The sequence below is a fragment of the Manis pentadactyla genome, chromosome 2 (genome assembly GCF_030020395.1).
Source record: "Manis pentadactyla isolate mManPen7 chromosome 2, mManPen7.hap1, whole genome shotgun sequence".
NCBI classification, from domain to species: domain Eukaryota; kingdom Metazoa; phylum Chordata; class Mammalia; order Pholidota; family Manidae; genus Manis; species Manis pentadactyla.
In genome coordinates, this window is record NC_080020.1 from 144,268,799 (window position 1) to 144,294,562 (window position 25,764).

The window sequence follows — 25,764 nt, forward strand, 5'->3', positions numbered from 1 at the left end:
ATTCTTCGCAGTGTGTTGCCAGCAGTGTCCCCACATGGTTGAATTGTTTATTTTGCTGGTTATTATGATCATATACTCCACAAATAGGGCAGCTTATATGATGCTTGCACCACTTTCCACATTTAAGCTTAATGGGTCTGAAATTCTACTTGTTAAAGGGTTGTTTCCAAATATGGGAAAAAGGGATCCTATTTAAGCATCTGATATAATTGTTCAGATGTGCTCATGAAGTGATAAAAGGGAAATCATATTGCCCAATAGTCTCTGCAAGGATGTTTTGTAATAAGGCAGTCATTTCAAATCAGTATGTGTTCTCTCTCAGGGTGACTCCATATATTCTGCTTATCTCTGAATTTGATTCACTTAATAGGGCAACGTAGTCTACAACTTGTCAAAGAGTAAAGTGCTTGAATCCTTTGAGTTTACCAACATCTAAATAGCAGGACTTACCTTGTGGTTGGGTGGATGCGGGAGGTGACCACTCCTATGAAAGCTCTGGGGGAGCTACAAGGTGTCCCTGGTAACCCTAAAGCAGCCATTAACAGAGAGTAACTCTACAGTGTCATCTATCACTTGCCATGGAGTATGATTTTACATTAGAGTTCTGTTCTGTGGGATGAAACCACCAAGCCTTTGAGAGGGGTATACTAATATCAGCCATTTGTACCTGATACTGAATGAGGTTACCTTTACCAAGAGGAGCCTTTGCTGTAGGAAGCTCAAAAGAAGCATGAGCTCCTTGGTAGATATGTGGGAAATAAGGACTGAGAGCTCTCGGATGCAAAGGGAGAGGGTCTTTAATGTGACACACATACCTTCTGAGAGTACCTAATCTTACTCGACACCAGCCCTAGTCAAGGGGCTGCCTTACTGTGGCTGGAAGAGGGCTCCAGTGACCCTCAGGCACAGCAGCTGTCCATCACTTGCACTTTAATCTACTGGTTTAGCAGCCCTAGTGCAGGCATGCTTTTGTAATGTAAGACACTCCACTCGAAACACTTTAAAGACCTATTTTGAATAATAATATAGAGATGAAGTGGAAGGCAATTTGTCTACTCACAGCTCACCCCTCCATACATGTGCAAACATATACTTGTACACACTTTTAGTCACCATGGCAGCTACAGTCAGCCTGGTAGTTGTCAAACTTCTTATAATAAATACTAATACTCATGTATGCTCCCACTGCTAGGCTCATAGAATATAAATCTTATGCTTACCATTATATTGTGGCACCCACATTAGCAATACAACCTAGATATTAGAACCTGTGGCAGGTAGGTAGCAACTCAATATAACAGAACGTGTTTAATCTGAAGGGTTGGAAAAGAGGTAAGGGAGATGTAAGAAAAGCAAATAACTGACATGTGAGAGTACTAAATATAGCATAGAAAATCTATTTCTTGATTTTTGATTATTCCAAATGAACAATTTAGAATACTCCTTATTAGGCTGGCTACACAGATAGAATTTGGTAACCAAAGGCCACTCAACAAGTGTGGAATTCTAGGCTAACTTAGAGAACATCACCTCCCCCTCCCCCTCACCTGTCGCCTCACTGAGCCTTGCCTCCTGCCTCCCTGCTTGTACCACTCCTGGCTTCTGTTTCAGGGGCCCTGCTTCTACTCCACGTTACACTGAGAATGGTCCATGCAACTTTCTGCAAGATCTCTGGTTCTTGCAGCCTTCTGCAAGCTAACTGCATGTGACCGCATGATAGCCTATGTTCAGGAAACAAATCTATTTCTTGTCTCATTTCTTTATATTCATCTCCTTACCAACTCTGACCTCTTGAGGCAGTAAGCTTTTAACCAAGAAGAGTTTATCTTTCATGTCACAGCACCCCTCAAGTGGTTCTCAGAGCTGGGTCCTCAGGGTGATGAGGCCTGAGCTTACTCTACCTGGCCAACCCATGTGCTTCCCACTGTCAAGATCAGCAAACCTACCATAAGCCCACCTCAGCTTCAGGCTGCTGAAGAACAGCAAGAGCTCCTCAAAAGCTAAATTCGGACACAAGGGGTGCTGAAGAAGAGAAGACATGCAGTGAAGTGTGCACACATTGCTCTTGCTAGAAATACAACCTGAAGCCTATCTCCTATTTATGGTTTATCTTATTGATGAATAACCTTGTCTATAGTTAAAAATAATATGCACTGCCTAACTCATTCTAGGAGGCCAGCATTATCTTGACAACAAAACCAAAGATGTTATAAGAAAAGAAAACTACAGACAAGTATCTTTTATAAACACAGATGTGAAACCTGCAAAAAAATACTAGGAAAACAAATCCAACAATGTTTAGAAAGAATTACATACCACAACCAAGCTGGATTTATCCCAGGTCCTCAAAGCTGTCCCACATTTTGGAATCAACTATTTTAATCCATCACGTCAATAGACTAAAGCCAAAACACCATGATTATATCAGAAGATGCAAGAAAAGCATTTGACAAATCTGACACCCATTCGTTATAAAAACTACCAGCAAAGTTAGAATGAAGTGGAACCTCCTCAGCCTGCTAAAGAAACCCACAGCTGATATTATACTTAATGGTAAGAAATTTGGTGCTTTCCTATTAACATAAAACATAAGGCAAGGATGCTGCTCTCACTCCCATTCAACCTCATACTGAAAGGCCCAGCTAATTCCAAAAGTCAAGAAAAAAGATGCACAGGGTGTACAGATTGGAAAAGAAAAAATAAAACTATGTTTGTTCACAGATAACATGATTGTCTATAGAGAAAATGTCAAGGAACCAAAGAAAAAAATCCTGGAACTAATAAGCAATTATAGCAGTATCTCTGGATACAAGGTTAATATGAAAAATCAATCTCTTTCCTGTATATCGTCAATCAACAGTTGGAATTTGAAATTAAAAACACAATACCATTTGTATTAGCATGAAAAAAAAATACTTAGATATTAGTCCAACAAAATATGTATATGATCTATATTAGGAAAACGACAAAATTCCCAGGAAAGAAATCAAAGAAGGTCTAAATAAATGGACAAATGTTCCATGTTCATGAACAGGAAGACTCAATATTGTCAGTACATAAGTTCTTCCCAACTTGATTTTAATTCAATGCAATCTCAATTAAAATCCCAGAAAGCTACCTTGTGGACATCAATAAACTGATTTTACAGCTTATATGAAAAGACAAAGTTCTAAAACAGTCAACATAATGTGGAAAAAGACTCAAGTCAGAGGATTGACATTAAATCAACTTCAAAACTTACTATAAATAGCAATCAAGACAGTGCAGTATCAGTGTATGCTCAAATCGACACAGTGTTCCAGAACAACAGAGAACTCAGAAACAGATCTGCACAAATACACAAATATGTTCAACTGCCCTTTGACCAGGAGCAAAGGAAATTCAATGGGAAGTGGGATGGAGCTTCCTCAAAAACCTAAAAACAGAAATACCATACAACCCAGTAACTCCACTTCTTGGAGAAGAAAATATTTTTAGCAAATGATACTGGAACAGCTGGGTATCTATGTGCCAAAAAGTGAATCTAAACATAGACTTTCTAGCCTTTACAAAAATTAGCCCAAAATGGTTGATAGACATAAGTGTAAACACATAACTATAAACTTCCTAGAAGATACCACAAGAAAAACCTAGATGACCTTGTGTTTGGCTGTGACCTTTAAGATAAAACACAATAAAGGGCAGCCCATGAAACAAAAAATTGATAAATTGGGCTTTATTAGAATTAGAGACTTCTGCTGTATGAAAGAAACTGCAAAGAGAATGAAAAGACAAGTCACAGACCAGAAGAAAATATTCACAGAACACTTATCTATCTAATAAAGCACTTACATCCTAAATATACAGAGAATTATTGAAGCTTAACAATAATAAAAAAAGACAGTTAAAAATGGGCAAAAGATCTTATGAGCTGTCTCACCAGAAATGACATACAGGTGACATACAAATAAGCATGTGAAAAGATGCCCTCCATCATATGTCATCAGGAAATGGTGAATTAAAAGAACAGTGAGCTACCCCTACACACCTATTAGAACAGCTACAATCCAAAACAGGGACAATATCAAATAACACCTCGCTGTAGAACAACAGGAACTCTCATCCATTGCTAGTGGAAATGAAAAGTGGTACAGACATTTTGTGAGAGAGTTTGGCAGTTTCTTACAAAGCCAAATCTACTCTTACCTACAATCTAGCATTTGTACTCCTTGGTACCCAAAGGAGTTGAAAACATGTCCACACAAAAATCTGCACGTGGATGTTAACAGCAGCTTTATTCACAGTTGCCCAAATATGGAAGCAACCAAGATGTCTTCTAATAGATGAACAGATAAACTGTGATACATCAGGACAATAGGACATTATTCAGCAATTAAAAATAATAAAAAATAAAAAGAACTATTAGGTCACAAAATTACATGAAGGAAACTTAAATGCATATTGCTAAGTGAAACAAGCCAATTTAAAAAGGCTACATACTCTATGATTCCAACTATATGACATTCTGGAAAAAAAACTATGGAGGTAGTGAGATCAGTGGCTGCCAGGGGTTAGGGAAGAGGAGGTGGTGAATAAGCAGAATACAGAGGATTTTAAACAGTTGTACATTTGTCCAAACACAGATGCACAGTACAAAGTAAAGGCTAACGGACTGTAGTAAATAATATGTATCCATATTAGCTCATTAATTGTAACAAATGCAAGATGTTAGAACAGGCAAAGTTGGGGGTGCTAATGGAGTATGGGGAATATTTTTAAAATACAGGCTTAATTAAAATGTAGATGTAGCAAGGCCAGTGGACCAGGAGACAATGACCATGAACTATAGTTTGTTATGCAAGGTTCCTTAAGAGGAGAGGGCACAGCACTCCACACCATGGGAGACCACCCAGGAAAGCATAGGGTAGTCAGGACACGGGGCAGGGGGCTGGGGGGCAGCCGGGAACAAATGCCTTTGTTGTGGTTTGTATGAGGGAACAAGTGAAGTAGGGCCAGCAGGCTTGGGATCGGCTATTACGAATGGTTTCATTGGGCTTTGGGGTACAAGGCTGTCCCCAGTCAGCTAGTGCCTGCCACAGTGTGATTAGGGCAGGTAGACAGTGGTCCAGAGTGTGAGGTGGGCAGAGGAGGTGGCTGGGGGCTGACTCTGGACTGGTTGGTTTGCATTTGGAAGGCACACTCGGGGACAGGTTGTTCACTGTCTCCAGAACTGGCTAACCTGGGAGGGTAGGCCCTGCAGGGTCAGCAAGGCCCCAGATGTCAAAGCAGAAAGACAGAAAATAAGAGACATGGTTATGAGTAGGAACTCTCTGTAGTTTCCACTCATTTTTTCTGTCAACCTTAAATATTTTTTTGAAGTCAATTAATTTAAAAAATGCAATGGAGGACCCATTTCAACAGTATCGAATTTCCTACGTGTTTTGGAGTCAAAGCAGGGGCATCACACCTGGGCCTTTGCAGCTCTCTCCTCTCACCACACGCCATTGCTGGGCAACTTGCTGTAGCAGGAAAACTACCCCAACCTCCCGCCAAACCATGCGTGACGGATTGGAGGGACCCTTAACCATCTGAATAACATAAACAAATAAAAGTGTGGAAAGAGCAAGGGATAATGCAAGAGCACTCTACTAAAATGCAGGCTGCAGTCTGTGAAAGGTCAAAGGTCTTCGGTGGTGACCAGAGACCAGAAATGCTTAGTGTGCCCCTTATGGGAGGGGACGGGGTGGGACACAAAAGGAGGTGTGCCCTGTGCAGGATCTTCTAGGCCATGAGCTTTTCTCCTCCTTCTCTAAGTCTTGCTAAGTAAGGCTTCAAGTAAGATAATTAAGCTCCTACAGAGTTTGCAATTTGTAAATACTCAGCTTTTAATTGGGGGCCCCCTCCCTGCTGAGAGAGCCAGCAACAGATAATGGTATTTCTTTCCTAAGATTCTTGCCTCCAGCTTCCCAGAGTTCTTACAATCTCCTAACCTCTTGGCACTAACTTGGAAATGCTTCTGCTAATGGAAATCTCTTCTCCCCTGTCTTGCACATGCGGCTCTGCTTATAAGGCAGTAAGAGGAGTGAAAGTGCTGGTGGTGGGCAGGTTCTGTTCTGCTGCATGGATATTTTCCTCATGAGCTTGTTTCTGTTTTTAGAGAATAGCACCAAAACCTGGAATAAGACAGCTTTAATTCCTCTGTGCAAAACAATGTCTTGCCAAGAGAACTGACAGAATCCATAAAAGCCTCTCTTTCTGCACAGAAAAAACACTGTCCCTGAATCAAGAGAAGAGTTTGATATCTCTGAAGGGGGAAAAGAAGTAAAAAACCTTCAGACACACTAGCATCTTAAACCAGGCTTACCTTCCTCCCAGTGACAGAAAGTTCCTGAACATCTTCCAGGTGTGTAATGGGGTCTGGAACTAATCTCCAGTTTTGGAGGGATGCTCAGTAGGAAAATGGAACTAGCTATGGAAGGCAAGTGGAAAAAGTACAGGTCTTTGGTTTAAAATAAAGATAGTTCCCTTAAAAATACCAATATAAGAAAGATTTCAGGAATCCTCTGTGAGAACTGTCAGGAAGAAAGCCTGGGGTTCTCTTGCGAAGGGCAGGAGGTGCGTGCAGAGAGCCCCTGGAGGTGTGCAGATCTGGTGGTGTGTTCTCTTTTCCTGTCCCTCCACTCTAATTTCATTTTGTAGGAGGCTGAGTCATGTTCTGCTTAGTTGAGATGTTTCTACGCGAGTGCTCTGAGCTGCCAAGAATGTGGTTTCCCTTTTCTCTCCGGCCCCGTGTTCTAGTTAAGAATGCTTCCTGCAGTCAGGAGGCATTAACTTGCTTAGCAATCTATCAGACAGCAGCAAGCTCTTAATACGGCTTGAGGCTGAAGATTAATAATATTACAAATGCCCGTGACAAACCCTGCTATTTGTTTACTTGCATTTGCTTGTGGTGCAAAGATCTTGTGACATGTTTTCCCTCCACTAAGTTCTAAGACAGCCCCCAACTCAACTCAGGGCAGGGTCCCAGGCAGCCCCCTGCTTGGGGGTCGTCCTGCTGTACGTAAACTGCGGGGCCAACCACCGCGGGCTCCTTGGCAGACTCCCTGTCAGCTTCTTTTTCCTTAAAGCTCTACTATCTTCTGAAGTCTCGTTTATAGGCTTAGATACAGGCTGGGTTCATCATGCGTGGAATTCGCAAGGAGGAGGCTGCCTCTTTGTCTTTGGTTACCCTGAGGTTGTTAAGAGAAATGGAATAAAGTTCTTTTTTCCAGGGATTGAAAGGAACACGAATACAGCCTCTCGTATACATGGAACATGAAAGAACAGACGAACGATGCTCCAGGATCTGAAGAAGGGTATTCAGCAGCTGAAGAGCTGGAGAAGCGATTGAAAGGACTGAACTCTTAGGTGTTTGCTGCAGGACCCTGGGAACTCTTTATCGAGATCTCTTATTGTTCTGTTTTCTTTTTTGATGGAAGTAAAGGATTTGAAAGATGGGTGACTGACTCTAGGAAGCTGCTTTAACAGTCTCACAACCAGAACACTTCGCCAGGAAGTGACAAGATGCTGCAGTTCACTTTTGCTTTCCCTCTTATTTTTGTTTTTTGACATTTAGTACTGTTTCAAAAATGTTCAATTAAAATACACAGCAAAGAGATTCTGGTCACACATCTCATTCATGGGAATGACAGGTCCCAGCTTCAAAGCTGCAAGCTGAGTTTTTCAGAAACCATTTGGTCTCTTCACAGTGCTTAGTTGTTTTTATCTCCTGACTTTTGATTTTTAAAGAAATCTTTCTCTTCTTCCGTGAAATTTCATTATACGAAAAGACTGATGGCAGACATTGCATCTGGAAGCTCTTCCATCCAGAGACAAGAAGAGTAATGCTGAGAGCTGCACTGCTTGAAATCCTTCCTCTGCCTATTCTTTCCCCCAGACCCTCCCTGGCTCTAAAGTGAATAATTTCTGGGAACAGAAATTGTATATTTCATTGACTGGCTTCTCTATAATCATCAAGCTACACCCAATCTCCTGTGTTTTCCAAATAGACAGTGGGAATGTTTTCTCAAAAGAGAAATAAAATATTGGCAACAATCTCACCTCATCTAGTCATATTTAAGGTCACTCACAGCCCCATTATGCACTTCTCCCTTGTAGCTAAGGGATGGGCTCAGAGGGCAGTAAAATATCCTTTAACACTGGCCTCTAAAGGCATGTGGCTGAGACTCAGCCAAGGCAGAGATATGCTATTACTGACTTCCTGCATGATGCAAACAAAAGATGTGAGTCCCTTTGCGGCCAGTTTATGGACGTCCGCGTGTCCATGAGAAGGAAGGGATGGCGCCAGCAGACAGAATGGGCATTTCCAACATTGTTCAGTTAGGGAATCTGCAATTTAGAGGGTTAATGACAAGTTGAAGTGAAATCAGACCTCACACCCAGTAATGGGCTTTGAAGTTTAGATCAGAGTTAAGGGAGACCTGTCATCGTATGTGAAGGCAGGCAGGCCAGACGCAGGGGATGACAGTGAGAAGACACATGGAGTAGGTGAGCAGAGAAAGCTTTGACAGGCTGCTCCTGTGGAGCCCAAAGAGAGGTGAAGCATGAGATTTCTTCCAGGATGCTCGCATTCAGTGTATGTCACCATCCAGGAAGGAACAAAGACGAGTTTGAAAAATTGCCCGCAGTTCTCTTTAATCACCTTCAGTTAGGATGGAGATAAACTGACTATTGGGAAACTAGGAGGGACATGGAAAACTTGCTGAGAATAGATAATGACTTTATGCACGGAGGGTGCAAAATGTTCCCTTATATTTGATAATTCCATTAAAGTCTATTGCTTAGAATCCCCGAAGCTGACCTCTGGAGTCTAGAATCTCACAATGACATCACACAGGCAGTGTGTGACCACCTCAAGATTGCATGCAGAATAACTTAGTTTTACATAATAATCCGGTGTTGGTGTTAATTCTAAGTAATAATGGCTGACATTTATTGAGCTCTTAGTAAGCACAAGTGACCATAACAATACCTTACATAGATGTAGTGCCACATCACTATGAAGAGTTACTGTTATTATCCTCATTTCATAGCCCAGGAAACTGAGGCACGGGAGCATATAAACCACACAGCCAGAAAGGAGTGGAGTAGAATTTGAAGCCCAGCAACTTGCCTTTAAAATTCATGTCCCTAATTACTACATTAAATTTCCTATCATCATAGCCTTTCAAACTTCCATGAACAAATCTAAATGTTTTTTAAAAAATCTGAAATGCTGTGATTTCATTTTCCAATATTATATTTGGATTTAATAAATCTCCAGATTATCAACTAGATACCCATTTATACACAAGTGTTTTAATAAAAATGCTTTAGTTGTCTATAATATGAATCTCTCATACCCACTTAAACAAAGGAGAAAAGTAGGCTGGGGATGTTGGTGGAGATGGTGTTATTGTGTCAGGGAATGAAATGGCCAGTGACTGCCTGGACCAGACATCTCTGCATCTACATGCTCAAGAGATGTCATCAAATGTATACCCTCATTCACTCCATCTGTCATCTCTGCTTTACTGTACAGTTGGCCGCAAAGGTGATTCCCCAGGCCTACCTGGCCCTTAATGCTCATGACCAGAATGAGACAAACCCCGTGTTCCTGGGCTCAGATGGATACATGGTAAAGGATTCTGCTCGGGTCACCAGCACACCACTTGTCTGGTCCCTAGTCAAGGGGAGTTCTGATCAGGGAGGAGAGGAGGACCCTGAACTTGGTCTTCCCACCAAGTTAGGAAAGGGTAGTTCCCAAAAAGAAAAGATGAGTCCTAGTCCCTCACAAGGACAAGAGGAACTGGTTAGGCAAATAATAACAAATGTTCCCTACACCATTAAGCTGTCTATCTGATCTGATGGGAACGGCAAGGAAAGGAACTCATTACTCACACCTTCCCGTAAGGCCTTCCTTGGACACAGGATTTCCACTGTTAATGACTTCCTTAGGATAGGGCATTGAAGGTACTTTTTAAAATGGCAAATATGTTGTATGGGAAAGCAGACAAATTAAGCCATTGTCACGCATTACCAGTTTATTAGGAGAGAGCTTTTACAGATTGTCCATTTTCTCTCCTAGTTTTGCCCAAGGCAGGCTCTGAGTAATACATGCTTCTGAAGTGGTGGGTTCAATCACTAGTCAAAGAAAGAAAATGAATTGGCCTTTGAGGATATTAATCCTGTAGTGTGGGCTCAGGATGAGATGACAGTTAACTCAGAAATCGTGACTGCTATTCCCCGCAAGTTACTGGGATGGCCTCAGGAGGGAAGGGGTCACCAGACACTGGGAGTAGTAGCCATGGCAGCCTGACACTTATTACCTGGCACTCTGCTAGGCATGTTACCTAAATTATCCAATCTAATCTGCTCAAGAAAGCTGCAAGCTTCACACTTTCAGTAGCCTCATTTTGTGGCAGAGGAAACTAAGTGACTTGGTGCCTGTCACATGACTATTAGGCTGTGGGGTGGGATGTACGCTCACAACTCCTAGACTTTAAGGCCACGGGGATACTGTCAGGCTACAGCAACCAGGATGCCACAGAGTAAGTGTGTCCACTGAGGGAGGATTCACATAGACGAGATCTGGGTGTCCTTCCAAAGCTGGGGCCCAGGGACCCTGCAGGTGGTCAGAGATGCTTTGTGGAGGCTCCAGCATCATTGTTGGTATGTGGCTCAACACCACTTCATGGCTTCTCCCCCAGCTACTGGCACTCGCTTGCATTAGCAGCTTCCCCAAATAAGTATTTCCTGGGTTTAAAAAACTTAGATAGATAACAAGAAAACAGCATAGAGGGTAATCACTAACACCTTGTTGCCAAAGCCAAACGGGAACTGGAGCCTAATCTACTGACTGTATTTGTCTTTCCCAGAAGCTAATAGTGGTCACAAGCCCCCAGACTGTATTTGTCTTTCCCAGAAGCTAATAGTGGTCACAAGCCCCCAGGCCAGAGAGTATGCAGGTCCCTGCAAGAGGAGTATGGCAGGGCAGGACACCGTGTCTGCAGAAGGGAGTACAGCCCTAAACTGGGAACCTGCCATCCCCATCAGTGACAAAGCTGTACTGAGACTGCACCCTGTATCCTACTTACTATACCTGCAGTGCTAGTCTTAGGGTGAGAGAGGACTTTTTGTGAAAAAAAAAAAATCAGGTGATAAATATATTGAGCTTGGAATCTATCTGGCTGGAAACCCATAAACTTGCATCATCTGGAAAATACTACACCCTGTATTTTACATGTTAACACTTTCTATATTAGCCTAAAATCTAATTACACCTGCCTATACTCCTGTTTTTTAACTAGATCTGGAATCCTGAGCAATTTCCATATCACACAGGATGTACTTTTTCAGCAGCTGAGTGAGTTTTATGCTGTAAGTAGGCTAAGGCTCACAAATCACATTCCTGCCAAACAGGTATCCTGGCTGGGCAAGCACCCAAACACGTGTATACACTGAGGTTAGACCAAATGTTTGCTCTGCACCAGCTATGAGAAATAAGTATTTATGACCGAGAGTATCTGGATCCCTATCTCGTACCTCAAACACATAGAATAATGCTAGACAGACTTGAGGTTGTCACATTTTAAGTTCTGAATGGGAGTCCTTTCAAATTTATCAAAAGATTGATAAATTTGATATGGTAATGAAAACTCCTATGGAAAAAAAACTGATAAAGCAAGACAAAGACAATAAGAAAAATATGATGATACCTTTTTATTTTTTATTTATTTATTATTTTTTTATTAAAGTATCATTGACATACACTGTTATGAAGGTGAAAAACAATGTGGTTACTACATTCACCCTTATTATCGAGTCCCCCCCATACTCCATTGCAGTCACTGTCCGTCAGTGTAGTAAGATGACACTAAGTCCCTATTTGTCTTCTCTGAGCTACACTGTCTTCCCCATGACCCCATACACACCATGTGCACCAGTCATGATACCCCACAATCCCTTCTCCCTCCCTCCCCACCTGTCCTCCCCCACCGTCCCCTTTGGTAACCACTAGTCCCTTCTTGGAGTCTCTGAGTCTGCTGCTCTTTTGTTCCTTCAGTTTTGGTTAATTGTTACACTCCACAAATGAGGGAAATCATTTGGTACTTGTCTTTCTCTGCCTGACTAATTTCACTGAGCATAATGTCCTCCAGCTCCATCCATGTTGTTGTAAATGGTAGGAGTTGTTTCTTTCTTATGGCTGAATAATATTCCATTGTGTATATATACCACATCTTCTTTTTTTTTTTTGAGGGCATCTCTCATATTTATTGATCAAATAGTTGTTAACAACAATAAATTTCTGTATAGGGGGGTCAATACTCAATGCACAATCATTAATCCACCCCAAGACAAATTTTCGTCAGTCTCCAATCTTCTGATGCATAACGAACAAATTCTTACATGGAGTACAAATTCTTACATAGTGAATAAGTTACATGGTGAACAGTGCAAGGGCAGTCATCACAGAAGCTTTTGGTTTTGTTCATGCATTACGAACTATACACAGTCAGTTCAAATATGAATATTCATTTGATTTTTAAACTTGATTTATATGTGGATACCACATTTCTCTATTATTATTATTTTTAATAAAATGCTGAAGTGGTAGGTAGATACGAGATAAAGGTAGAAAACAGAGTTTAGTGTTGTAAGAGAGCAAATGTAGATGATCAGCTGTGTGCCTGTAGACTATGTGTTAATCTGAGCTAGACGAGGGCAATAAACATCCATGTATGCAGAAGATTTCTCTCAGAACATGAGGGGGGAGGTTCTAAGCCTCACCTCTGCTGCTCCCCATTTTCTCACCAGATGGGCCCCTGCGACTGTGCCTGTCTTAAGTTGTTCCTCCCTTGAGGAATCTTACCCGTCTCTGGCTAACCAGTCATCTTCCGGGGCCATACAGGGAAATGTGAAGTTGGTAAGTGAGAGAGAAGCCTTATTGTTTGAAAAGGTTAGCTTTTCACTTCTTTGCATATATATGTCCTGTGGCTTCTATGCCAGGCATTTGTCTTGAGGTGTCTTTACCACTTGGAAGAATTATGATACTCGGTAAATTCGACATGTGGCATGAGTTCTATTTAAAGGTTGTGATTAGGTAGGAAGAAGAAAAGCTATAGAAGTAGCAGGCAGAAGAAAACCTGGGAAGATTGATTATTTCTTTGACATATCTTCTTGTAGAGTAACTTCAGCATGGATAGGTTTTAAACTACTAATTAAATTGTGCACATACATTAACATAATAGGAATATAGTTACCTAACCAAAGCATACCTGTAATTACCAGCCATCTCCAGTGAAACCAAGAAAACCAGTTAGGCACCTTAGGCATTTGTGAAAACTTATCTATGATATGGTGGATATTGTCCAACTGAACTTAAACAGTCTGAGAGAATTCAGATAAATTAGAACAACCCATTCCTGGGGAATGTTCACATCCCTTATGTTCTTTTAACAATAAATAGTCTGTGGTTGTAAGATTTTGGAGTGCTACAATTTGCACTTCTCTTATTCTTGGTTGAGTTCCAACAGTATAGGTCCAGTCCAATTTGTTGTTTTACTGTATGCACAGGCCAGCTTAGTTATCTCCTTCATCATTCCCATGGCAAGTCCAGGAACTGGTGGGATGAGTGCATCTACACCTGTGGCAGTGCGTGGATCTTTGTTGGGGTTTTTTTTTGCTGATCATCTTCTGTCATGAGTCTTCCCGAGAGTGCTGATGTTGGAAGTTCTTTTTCATATCGTATCTTAGTTCATTTTTGGGGTAGCCAAATTAGGCTTTGATCCTCTGTATAAACACAAACAGACCCTTTGCCTACACTTTTATATGCCCTTTATATCATTGTGTAGAACTCATTAGAGGTCACCCCATAGGAACTGCTTTTTTTTTTTTTAATCATTAATCTACACTTACATGACAAATACTTTGTTTACTAGGCTCTCCCCTATACCAGGTCCCCCCTATATACACCTTTACAGTCACTGTCCATCAGCGTAGCAAACTGTTGTAGAATCACTACTTGTCTTCTCTGTGTTGTACAGCCCTCCCCTTTCTCCCACCCCGCTATGGATGCTAATCTTAATACCCCTCTTTTTCTGCCACCCCTTATCCCTCCCTACCCACCCATCCTCCCCAGTCCCTTTCCCTTTGGTACCTGTTAGTCCATTCTTGAGTTCTGTGATTCTGTTGCTGTTTTGTTCCTTCAGTTTTTCCTTTGTTCTTATATTCCACAGAAGAGTGAAATCGTTTGGTATTTCTCTTTCTCTGCTTGGCTTGTTTCACTGAGCATAATACCCTCCAGCTCCATCCACGTTGCTGCAAATGGTTGGATTTGCCCTTTTCTTATGGCTGAGTAGTATTCCATTGTGTATATGTACCACATCTTCTTTATCCATTCATCTATCGATGGACATTTAGGTTGCTTCCAATTCTTGGCTATTGTAAATAGTGCTGCGATAAACATAGGGGTACATTGGTCTTTCTCATACTTGATTGCTGCATTCTTAGGGTAAATTCCTAGGAGTGCAATTCCTGGGTCAAATGGTATGTCTGTTTTGAGCATTTTGATGTACCTCCATACTGCTTTCCACAATGGTTGAACAAGTTTACATTCCCACCAGCAGTGTAGGAGGGTTCCCCTTTCTCCACAGCCTTGCCAACATTTGTTGTTGTTTGTCTTTTGGATGGCAGCCATCCTTACTGGTGTGAGGTGATACCTCATTGTAGTTTTAATTTGCATTTCTCTGATAATTAGCGATGTGGAGCATCTTTTCATGTGTCTGTTGGCCATCTGTATTTCTTTTTTGGAGAACCGTCTGTTCAGTTCCTTTGCCCATTTTTTAATTGGGTTATTTGTTTTTTGTTTGTTGAGGCATGTGAGCTCTTTATATATTCTGGACGTCAAGCCTTCATCGGATGTGTCATTTTCAAAGATATTCTCCCATACTGTAGGGTTCCTTTTTGTTTTATTGATGGTGTCTTTTGCTGTACAGAAGCTTTTCAGCTTAATATAGTCCCACTTGTTCATTTTTGCTGTTGTTTTCCTTGCCTGGGGAGATATGTTCAAGAAGAGGTCACTCATGTTTATGTCTAAGAGGTTTTTGCCTATGTTTTCTTCCAAGAGTTTAATGGTTTCGTGACTTACATTCAGGTCTTTGATCCATTTTGAGTTTACTTTTGTATATGGGGTTAGACAATGGTCCAGATTCATTCTCCTACATGTAGCTGTCCAGTTTTGCCAGCATCATCTGTTGAAGAGACTGTCATTTCGCCATTGTATGTCCATGGCTCCTTTATCAAATATTAATTGACCATATATGTCTGGGTTAATGTCTGGATTGTCTAGTCTGTTCCATTAGTCTGTGGCTCTGTTCTTGTGCCAGTACCAAATTGTCTTGATTACTATGGCTTTATAATAGAGCTTGAAGTTGGGGAGTGAGATCCCCCCTACTTTATTCTTCTTTCTCAGGATTGCTTTGGCTATTTGGGGTCTTTGCTGGTTCCATATAAATTTTTGAATTATTTGTTCCAGTTCATTGAAGAATGTTGCTGGTAGTTTCATAGGGATTGCATCAAATCTGTATATTGCTTTGGGCAGGATGCCCATTTTGATGATATTAATTCTTCCTAGCCATGAGCATGGGATGCATTTCCATCTGTTAGTGTCCCCTTTAATTTCTTTTAAGAGTGACTTGTAGTTTTCAGAATATAAGTCTTTCACTTCTTTGGTTATGTTTATTCCTAGGTATTTTATTTTTTTTGATGCAATTGTGAATGGAGTTGTTTTCCTGATTTCTCTTTCTGTTGGTTCATTGTTGGTACATAGGAAAGCCACAGATTTCTGTGTGTTGATTTTGTATCCTGCAACTTTGCTGTATTCCGATATCAGTTCTAGTAGTTCTGGGGTGGAGTCTTTAGGATTTTTTATGTACAGTATCATGTCATCTGCAAATAGTGACAGTTTAACTTCTTCTTTGCCAATCTGGATTCCTTGTATTTTTTTGTTTTGTCTGATTGCCGTGGCTAGGACCTCCAGTACTATGTTAAATAACAGTGGGGAGACTGGGCATCCCTGTCTAGTCCCCGATCTCAGAGGAAATGCTTTCAACTTCTCGCTGTTCAATATAATGTTGGCTGTGGGTTTTTCATAGATGGCCTTTATTATGTTGAGGTACTTGCCCTCTATTCCCATTTTGCTGAGAGTTTTTGTCATGAATGGATGTTGAACTTTGTCAAATGCTTTTTCAGCATCTATGGAGATGATCATGTGGTTTTTGTCTTTCTTTTTGTTGATGTGGTGGATGATATTGATGGACTTTCGAACGTTGTGCCATCTTTGCATCCCTGGGATGAATCCCACTTGGTCATGGTGTACGATGGTTTTGATGTATTTTTGAATTCGGTTTGCTAAAATTTTGTTGAGTATTTTTGTGTCTACGTTCATCAGGGATATTGGTCTGTAGTTTTCTTTTTGGTGTGGTCTTTGCCTGGTTTTGGTATTAGGGTGATGTTAGCTTCATAGAATGAGTTTGGGAGTATCCCCTCCTCTTCTATTTCTTGGAAAACTTTAAGGAGAATGGGTATTATGTCTTCCCTGTATGTCTGATAAAATTCCGAGGTAAATCCATCTGGCCCGGGGGTTTTGTTCTTTGGTAGTTTTTTGATTACCGCTTCAATTTCGTTGCTGGCAATTGGTCTGTTTAGATTTTCTGTTTCTTTTTGGGTCAGTCTTGGAAGGTTGTATTTTTCTAGGAAGTTGTCCATTTCTCCTAGGTTTCCCAGCTTCTTAGCTTATAGGTTTTCATAGTACTCTCTAATAATTCTTTTTATTTCTGCGGGGTCCATCGTGATTTTTCCTTTCTCGTTTCTGATACTGTTGATTTGTGTTGACTCTCTTTTCCTCTTAATACGTCTGGCTAGAGGCTTATCTATTTTGTTTATTTTCTCGAAGAACCAGCTCTTGGTTTCACTGATTTTTGCTATTGTTTTATTCTTCTCAATTTTATTTATTTCTTCTCTGATCTTTATTATGTCCCTCCTTCTGCTGACCTTAGGCCTCATTTGTTCTTCTTTTTCCAATTTCGATAGTTGTGACATTAGACCGTTCATTTGGGATTGTTCTTTCTTTTTTAAATATGCTTGGATTGCTATATACTTTCCTCTTAAGACTGCTTTTGCTGTGTCCCACAGAAGTTGGGGCTTAGTGTTGTTGTAGTCATTTGTTTCCGTATAATGCTGGATCTCCATTTTGATTTGGTCATTGATCCATTGATTATTTAGGAGCGTGTTGTTTAGCCTCCATGTGTTTGTGAGCCTTTTTGCTTTCTTTGAACAGTTTATTTCTAGTTTAATGACTTTGTGGTCTGAAAAGTTGGTTGGTAGGGTTTCAATCTTTTGGAATTTACTGAGGCTCTTTTTGTGTCCTAGTATGTGGTCTATTCTGGAGAATGTTCCATGTGCACTTGAGAAGAATGTGTATCCTGTTGCTTTTGGATGTAGAGTTCTGTAGATGTCTATTAGGTCCATCTGTTCTAGTGTGTTGTTCAGTGCTTCTGTGTCCTTACTTATTTTCTGTCTGGTGGATCTGTCCTTTGGAGTGAGTGGTGTGTTGAAGTCTCCTAGAATGAATGCATTGCATTCTTTTTCCTCCTTTAGTTCTATTAATATTTGTTTCAGGTATGTTGGTGCTCCTGTATTGGGTGCATATATATTTATAATGGTTATATCCTCTTGATGGACTGAGCACTTTATCATTATGTAATGTCCTTCTTTGTCTTTTGTTACTTTCTTTATTTTGAAGTCTGTTTTGTCTGATACCAGAATTGCAACACCTGCTTTCTTCTCTCTGTTGTTTGCTTGAAATATCTTTTTCCATCCCTTGACTTTAAGTCTGTGCGCGTCTTTGGGTTTGAGGTGAGTCTCTTGTAAGCAGCATATGGATGGATCTTGCTTTTTTATCCATTCTATTACTCTGTGTCTTTTGATTGGTGCATTCAGTCCATTTACATTTAGGGTGATTATTGAAAGGTATGAATTTATTGCCATTGCAGGCTTTAAGTTTGTGATTACCAAAGGTTTAGGATTAGCTTCTTTACTATCTTACTGTCTAACTTAACTCGCTTGTTGAGCTATTATAAACACAGTCTGATGATTCTTTATTTCTCTCCCTTCTTATTCCTCCTCCCTTCTTCATATGTTGGGTGTTTTGTTGTGTGCTCTTTTTAGGAGTGCTCCCATCTAGAGCAGTCCCTGTAGGATGCCCTGTAGAGGTGGTTTGTGGGAGGCAAATTCCCTCAACTTTTGCTTCTCTGGGAATTGTTTAATCCCTCCTTCATATTTAAATGATATTCGTGCTGGATACAGTAGTCTTGGTTTGAGGCCCTTCTGTTTCATTGCATTAAGTATATCATGCCATTCTCTTCTGGCCTGTAGGGTTTCTGTTGAGAAGTCTGATGATAGCCTGATGCGTTTTCCTTTGTAGGTAACCTTTTTTTTCTCTCTGGCTGCCTGTAATACTTTTCCTTGTCTTTGATCTTTGCCATTTTAATTATTATGTGTCTTGGTGTTGCCCTCCTTGGATCCCTTGTCATGGGAGTTCTGTGTACCTCTGTGGTCTGAGAGGTCATTTCTTCCACTAGTTTGGGGAAGTTTTCAGCAATTATTTCTTCAAAGACATTTTCTATCCCCTTTTCTCTCTCTACTTCTTCTGGGATACCTATAATTCTTATATTGTTCCTTTTTGATTGGTTGCTCAGCTCTCTTAAAATTCTTTCATTCCTGGAGATCCTTTTATCTCTCTCTGCATCAGCTTCTCTGCGTTCCTGTTCTCTGTTTTCTAGTCCATTAATGGTCTCTTGCATCTCGTCCATTCTGTTTTGAAGTTCTTCCAGAGCTTGTTTTATTTCTGAATTCTCCTTCCTTAGTTCTTGCATATTTCTCTGCAAGTCCATCAGCATGGTTATGACTTTTGTTTTGAATTCTTTTTCGGGAAGACTGGCTAAATCTATCTCCCCAGATTCCTTCTCAGGGGAAGATGTAGCAGATGCCGAAGCTGTCTGGGTTAGTCTTGTCTGGATCATATTTTTTTGCCTTTTCATGTTGACAGGTGCTATTGACTGTCAGCTGGGAGGGCCAAAATTTTCACTTGCTACTGGCCTTTCTTTACTGGGACAACTGCGACCCCTAGTGGCTTGTGTTGGGTAATTGCGTGTAGAGTGGGTCTTTGTGTCTTGCCTGGCCGGAAGGGAGAAATTTCCCTTTCTGTGTGCGGAATTTGTCTCAGGCTGCTTCTCTGCTTTCGCAGCGCCCGGTGGGGTAATGGATGGGGGGGCTGCTTGACTGTTTACCTCCGTGAGGGGTTTCAGAGCTGTTGCCCAGGGGGTTAGTGCACCCGGTTTTCCCTGTAATTTCCAGCTGCTGTACTGTGACCTGGGTTGTTTCCGTCAAGCTGTTAAGTCCCTGTCCCTTTAAGACTTTCAAAAAGCCCCCGCTTTTCTTTGTCACAGGGGCATCAGCTTCGGCACCCGCTCAGAGGTCTTACTCCCTGTTCCCCCAGTATCCAGGGCCCCCTGGGCATGTACTGTGTCTGCGCTCTGGCCCGGATGGCTGGGGCTGGGTGTTCGGCAGTCCTGGGCTCCGTCTCCCTCCCGCTCTGCCTGCTCTTCTCCCGCCGGGAGCTGGGGGGAGGGGCGCTCGGGTCCCGCCGGGCCGGGGCTTGTATCTTACCCCTTTCACCAGTCGCTGGGTTCTCGCTGGTGTAGCTGCAGTCTGGCCACTGTCCTGCGTCTTCTGTTCTCTCTTTTAGGGCTAGTTGTGTTTGTTGTATTTTCAAAAGTATATATGTTTTTGGGAGGAGATTCCCACTGTCCTACTCACGCCGCCATGTTGGCTCCGCCCCCCGTACCACATCTTCTTTATCCATTCATCTACTGATGGACACTTAAGTTGCTTCCATATCTTGGCTATTATAAATAGTGCTGCAATAAACATAGGGGTGTATATGTCTTCTTATTTTTTTTAGTTGAAAAGTGCATTCATAAAACTTTTATTCCACTTACATGAACTTAATACACATGTTCTTAACAATTATGCTTGGATTGTTCATGAAAAGTTCATAAGACATTAAACAAAGATAGCCATCTTCTCAAGTTATTTCCCTGTTAACTATTTTTATACAGCACATGCGTGATAGGCAGGTATCAAAAGAAAAAGTAACAAAAGCCAAAAAAAACCTTTAAAAAGTTTAAATACATGGTTTTTATGTTTTGTTGCTGCGCTTGATATACATGAAGTTAACTGATATCCAGCAATTCATTTTTACTACATCTTTACTTGTACATTTGTTCTTAGGTTGCCTAAAACATTTAAACACAAATAAAATGAGTATAGCAAAAGTAATGAAAGCAAACAGCAGGTAACTTCACAAATAATAGAAAGTGAACCATTTTTGCCCTTATCCAGAGTAAACAGGGTCACAACTAAAGGAACCCTTCTGCAGCTGCAGTCAAAGGTGTGCACAGTGAGACTGAGTATTCCACAGATATACATGGTTCAACATGTAATATCCATGGGATATCCATTTCTACTACAGCCTTGTAAGTCCTCCAAACCTTAAATACCCGCAATAACTGCACCTGTGACTGGAACCAAGTACCCCTTTTATTCCCCAATGGGACAAACCAGTATGTAGGCAGTTTTCTTTGCTGAGACGTGGAAGCAGTTTTAACACTGGCCCTTATGAAGCCACAATGTACCAAAGCACTATGCCAAACATTTATAACTTGTATAAAAATTCCACATCCCCATATTGGCCACCTCAAGATGAAAACAGATAACTCCCTAAATGTTAACTGGCTCTGCTCCCCTAATATTAAACATAAAAACCACATGGGAAGTACAGAAAAAAATAAAACATACCTGTCATGAATTATAAACAAAAAACTATTTGTGGGACAGCATGATGACAAACAGTCTACTGTGTATATTTTAGAATGAAGCAGACAAAAGTTGGAAGGCTGGGTAATTTTCCCCTCCTTCTGCTTCAGCTTTGTCTCCTTGGGTATCTGATGTCCACAATGTCAAGTTGTCTCTCAGTAATTGCATTATTAGCATGCAGTCTTTGTATGACTCTTCACTTAATGTGTCAAGTTCAGCAATGGCTTCATCAAAAGCTGTCTTTGCAAGAGAGCAGGCTTTCTCCAGGGAGTTCAGAATCTCATAGTAGAACACAGAGAAGTTAAGGGCTAGACTCAATCTGTTAGGATGTGTTGGCTACATTTCCTTTTTGCTGATTTCAGAAGCTTCTTGGTATGCTTGTTGTGACTGATCCACAATCCCTTTCTTGTCATCACCAGCAGCAACCTCAGCCAAGTAGTGGTAGTAGTCTCCTTTCATTTTCAAATAGAAGACTTTGCTTTCTGCTTGTGAAGCATTGGGGATCAGGAACTTTTCCAAAAGAGACAGTACATCATTGCAGATATATCTTAGCTCAGTCTCAATTTTCTCTCTGTATTCTCGAGCCATCTGTTGTTTTTTCTCAGCACCTTCTGTCTTTTGCTCAATACTTGAGACTACTCTTCAAGATGACCAGCAGGCTCCTACAACATTTTTATAAGCAACTGAGAGAGGATTCCTCTCCTCATTGGATAATTCAGCTCCTTGCTCAGTTACAGACTTCTACAGACTTCATGCAGGCTGCCATGTCATCATACCACTCAGCCTACTCTACCAGTTTGGCCTTCTGCACCAGCTCATTTTTATCCATGACTGGATGTCCTAGCGAGCACCTACAGGCGGCCTTGTATAGGGACCCACTCCCCAGACCTGGCTCTCCCACCGCTGCACTGGGCGCGGAGGCTGTGCAGTGGAGCTGCATATGTCTTTTTGAATCTGGGTTGTTTTCTTTGGGTAAATTCCTAGAAGTGGAGTTCCGGGTCAAATGGTATTTTGATTTTTAGTTTTTTGAGGAACCTCCATATTGCTTTCCACAATGGTTGAACTAGTTTACATTCCCACCAGAAGTGTAGGAGGGTTCCCCATGTTACCTTTTTTAAATGGGCAATTCACACAAAAGACAAAAATGACAAACAATATAAAAATTACATGGAATACTGCTCAGCAATAAAAAGGGCAAATGACCAATGTATGCATTATGCATAACTGTATCATACAGCATAAAGGCATTCTTTTTGTTGAATGAAAAAAGCTGACCTCCACAAGTTATGTGCTGTATGATACTATTACATAGCATTCTTGAAACATCAGAGCTAGAGAGATGGAGAGTGTATTAGTAGTTTCTGGGGAACAGGGATGGAGTGGGGTGATGCTCTGTGCTTCTGTACACAGTAGTTCTTTCTTTGTGCTTCTGTACCTTGACAGTAGTGGCGATTATACAGATCTTGACATGGGATCCACGCACAGGGTGAAATTGCAGAGAATGGTTTCCTACACCCACTGCACACACTAAGGGGTGCATGGAAAAACTGGTCTGAACTAAGTAGGATCCATAGTACCGTTAAGAGCACTGTATCAGTGTCAGTCTCCCAGATTTGGTGTTGTGCTGCAGCTTTTAAGGTGTTACTTTTGCAAGATCTGTGAATCTATAGTCATTTCAAACTAAAAAACATAAAAAATGAAATAAAATACCCAAATCAACTTAATTAAAGAAAGTCCAATTGAACTTGTGAGACACCATTTATTACTTATTATACTGGAAAGGCTTAATAATAGTCAATGTTGGGAGACGTTATGAGTCCTCCCAGAGCAAACTGAAGCCCTAATATGCTAGTACATGTGAATGTGACCTTATGTGGAAACAGGGTCCTTGCAGGTGACCAGGTTTAAGGTTATGAGAGTGGGCCCTAACTGTAGGTGACTATTGTCACCTTCCCTCCCAAAATATGGTATAGAGCCTGGAGCAGACTCTGCCACCGGCCCTCAGAAGGAACCAGTCCCATGACACTTTGATCTCAGATTTCTACCCTCCAGAGCTGTGAGATAATAAATGTGTACTGTTTAAGGCACCCCATTAGCGATGCTCTGTTACAGCAGCCCTGAAACTAACACAGGAGAAGCACAATCAAACAGATACTTTCATATAGTGCTAGAGAGAATAATAAATTCAAGTTCTTTGGAAGGGAATTTAGGAATGTTTATCAAAGATCGTCACATGCCCCTTCCTTCACAAGTCACTTCTACTTCTCAGAACTCACCTTAAGGATATGCTCATGTATTTTTCCAAAGGTGCATTTTCAAGAATGTTCATTGTAGTGCTGTTCTGAATAACATAATCCCTAAAATAACCTATGCTTCCATCCATAGGAAAATAGATAAAAAATTTTGTGCCTCCCTGTAATGTGATGCAGATCTACAATACCTTACTAGTACTTTGAAAATGCAGAAGCTCAGGAACACTAAAGTTTTAAAAAGAGTTTGTAGCAAACTTATCTGATGGCAAAGCCTATTTTGAGTTGTTGATAGTCTGTTCATTCCAGTAGGTGTAAATATTCATTTGTTACACTGCAGGAATATTAGTATGGTTGAGTAAGTTCCTCCCAGACTCTTTTGGGCTTATTATATAGAGTATTATCTTTCTAAAATCAGAAATTATGCATACTAGAAATATATCTGACCCTAAGGATTTGGAATAAGGGATGGGCGTCTGTATTGACAGCTGTTGAAATACATGATAAAATATATGGTGATGTAATTTATGGTACAGATTGGAAGATCACTGGGTATATATAAAAAAGTAAAGATAAAGAACAGTATAGATAAAAAGTTCTTTGGATAAATGTTTATATATACATTAACATAATTAGAAAAATGTATAAAAACCAAATTTCTCTTTTTTGCTGTGGGAATTAGGATAGCTTCTGCCCTAATTCTCTGCTGTTCTAATTATGAATGTTTATCAAATTATTAGAGACAGTCCTGCAGTTAAGCACATAGATTTTGGGTTCTGGCATTTGCAGTGTGCTTTTAGTGGCTGGGACCATGCTCCACTCTGCCTGACCTTAGCTAACCTTAACCTGATTTGTCTGATAATATGTAATTTCTAAACAAATGGTTCCCAGGTATTAATACACTTCCTTCTTTTAGATTCAATGTAGATTAAATAAGCACCTCCAGCAAACTGATAAATACTATTAGCATGTAAAGGAAAACATATTGTCTTATTGTGCTCAATACCACCAAAACATAGAATATTTGACAAATATATCTGAAAGGTGAATGCATATAGCAGAAGTTATGTTAATGACCAACACACACACACACACACACACACACACCACACCAAGAGATTGTAAGAGTCCATTAGTAACAACAAAATCTCTCATTCCTTATTATTTTGCCTTTACATTTAGTAGCTTGTTTAAGTCTGACTTTAATTGAATTGAACCCTTAGAGACAGTCCTTTAGAAGGCATATAATGGGTTATTAAATAGATATAATGATGCAAATCAACTCGGGAGGTTTAGAACAGGAAAGGATCTTAGAGATAGCAGAGGTCTCATAACTCTCTCCTGGGGACACACCACTAAGAAATGAAGCCAGAGCCCAGGCTCCCTCTCGAGTGCTCCACACCCTCCCAGGAGTGCTCCCTCCTACAATCCTGAGCTCTGGAAGCCTGAGCAAGGGGCTCAGCCACTGAAAGCTCACTGCCCTTCCATTCAGCCTCAACCTGGTCTCCTGGACCAGGGCTCACACGTGGGCTGCCCCTCCCATTTCCCTGCCTCTGGGGGTGGGGGTGGGGCCGCTCTCGCTTCCTTGTCTGTACATTCGAATACGCACTTTTGTTTGTTTTACTTCCAAATTTCATTCCAGAGTCTGGGATGATCCTGTACATGGGCTAATCATACTATTTGGCTGATATAGGGAAAAAAAAGAACATTACCTTATTCTCACATTGTTTTTTGACATAAACAAGTTACTGGCTGAAACGCATCTTTCATAGTTCCTACTGGTCACTCTCTTCTTTATCCAGGAAGTTCATTATATGAATTATATTCTTATACTTGCCTTGTGGTTTGGCTTTTTAAAAAATCTCCATTTCCACGCTGTATTATTAAGACACACTATGATCCATGATCCTTTCCTCACTGACCTGGATATTCTATTAATTCCCCTTCTTATAGGTTCCTCTTCAGTCCAGTTATATGGTTTTCCTTCCACTGGTCTTCAGTCTAGTCTGTGTGCCCCAGACCCGCCTCTCGCCTGTCCTCAGCCCCTCCCTGCCCTCCTCTCTTCCCGACCACCCTCCTTTCTCCCTTCCTCCTCTTTCCCAGCAGCACCTGTGCCCTGAGTCCCTGATGCCATGATGCCTTGTGCCCCCGGCTCTGGAGCTCAGAGTGAGACAGACTTGGCAGCCACAGCGTGTCCTTCCTCTGCTCCCTTCTGTTCCCTATTTAGTTCTCATATAGGCAGAATTCATAAAATCAGCTAAAAATTCACCTTTATTCTTTCATAAATCAAACAAAATCCCAAGTCTCTTTGTATTACCCAAATATCTAGAATTTCCTACAGTGCCAAGGAGGACTTTTCTATGAGAACCAAGCTGGCCTGCAAGCTTCTTTAGGACCACTGCTGATCAAAGTACCAACGTGGCCCCGGGATGGCCACAGCCACACAGCTAATTCCCTCCAGACACACCAGAATGCCCCACATGTAGAGACTGTGTGAAGATCGTACTTGAGACTCTGACCCCTTCACTGTGCCATAAACACATCAGCCACTGCAATCACC

The 25,764-nt window shown here is 41.1% G+C and overlaps 1 protein-coding gene and 1 pseudogene across 1 annotated transcript in view; one reads left to right on the forward strand and one right to left on the reverse strand.

Annotated features, from left to right (window-relative positions):
• The window catches only part of LOC118929555 (transcription factor HIVEP2-like), a 32,835-nt gene extending 21,704 nt beyond the window's left edge, over positions 1–11,131 (forward strand). The window contains 2 exon segments of the mRNA XM_036919716.2: positions 9,560–9,773; positions 10,896–11,131. Coding sequence (XP_036775611.2) covers positions 9,560–9,773; positions 10,896–11,131 — 450 coding nt within the window.
• A 9,875-nt stretch (positions 11,132–21,006) lies between these two features.
• LOC118929560 (14-3-3 protein zeta/delta-like) lies at positions 21,007–21,706 on the reverse strand (annotated as a pseudogene).
• Between the last annotated feature and the right edge of the window lie 4,058 nt (positions 21,707–25,764).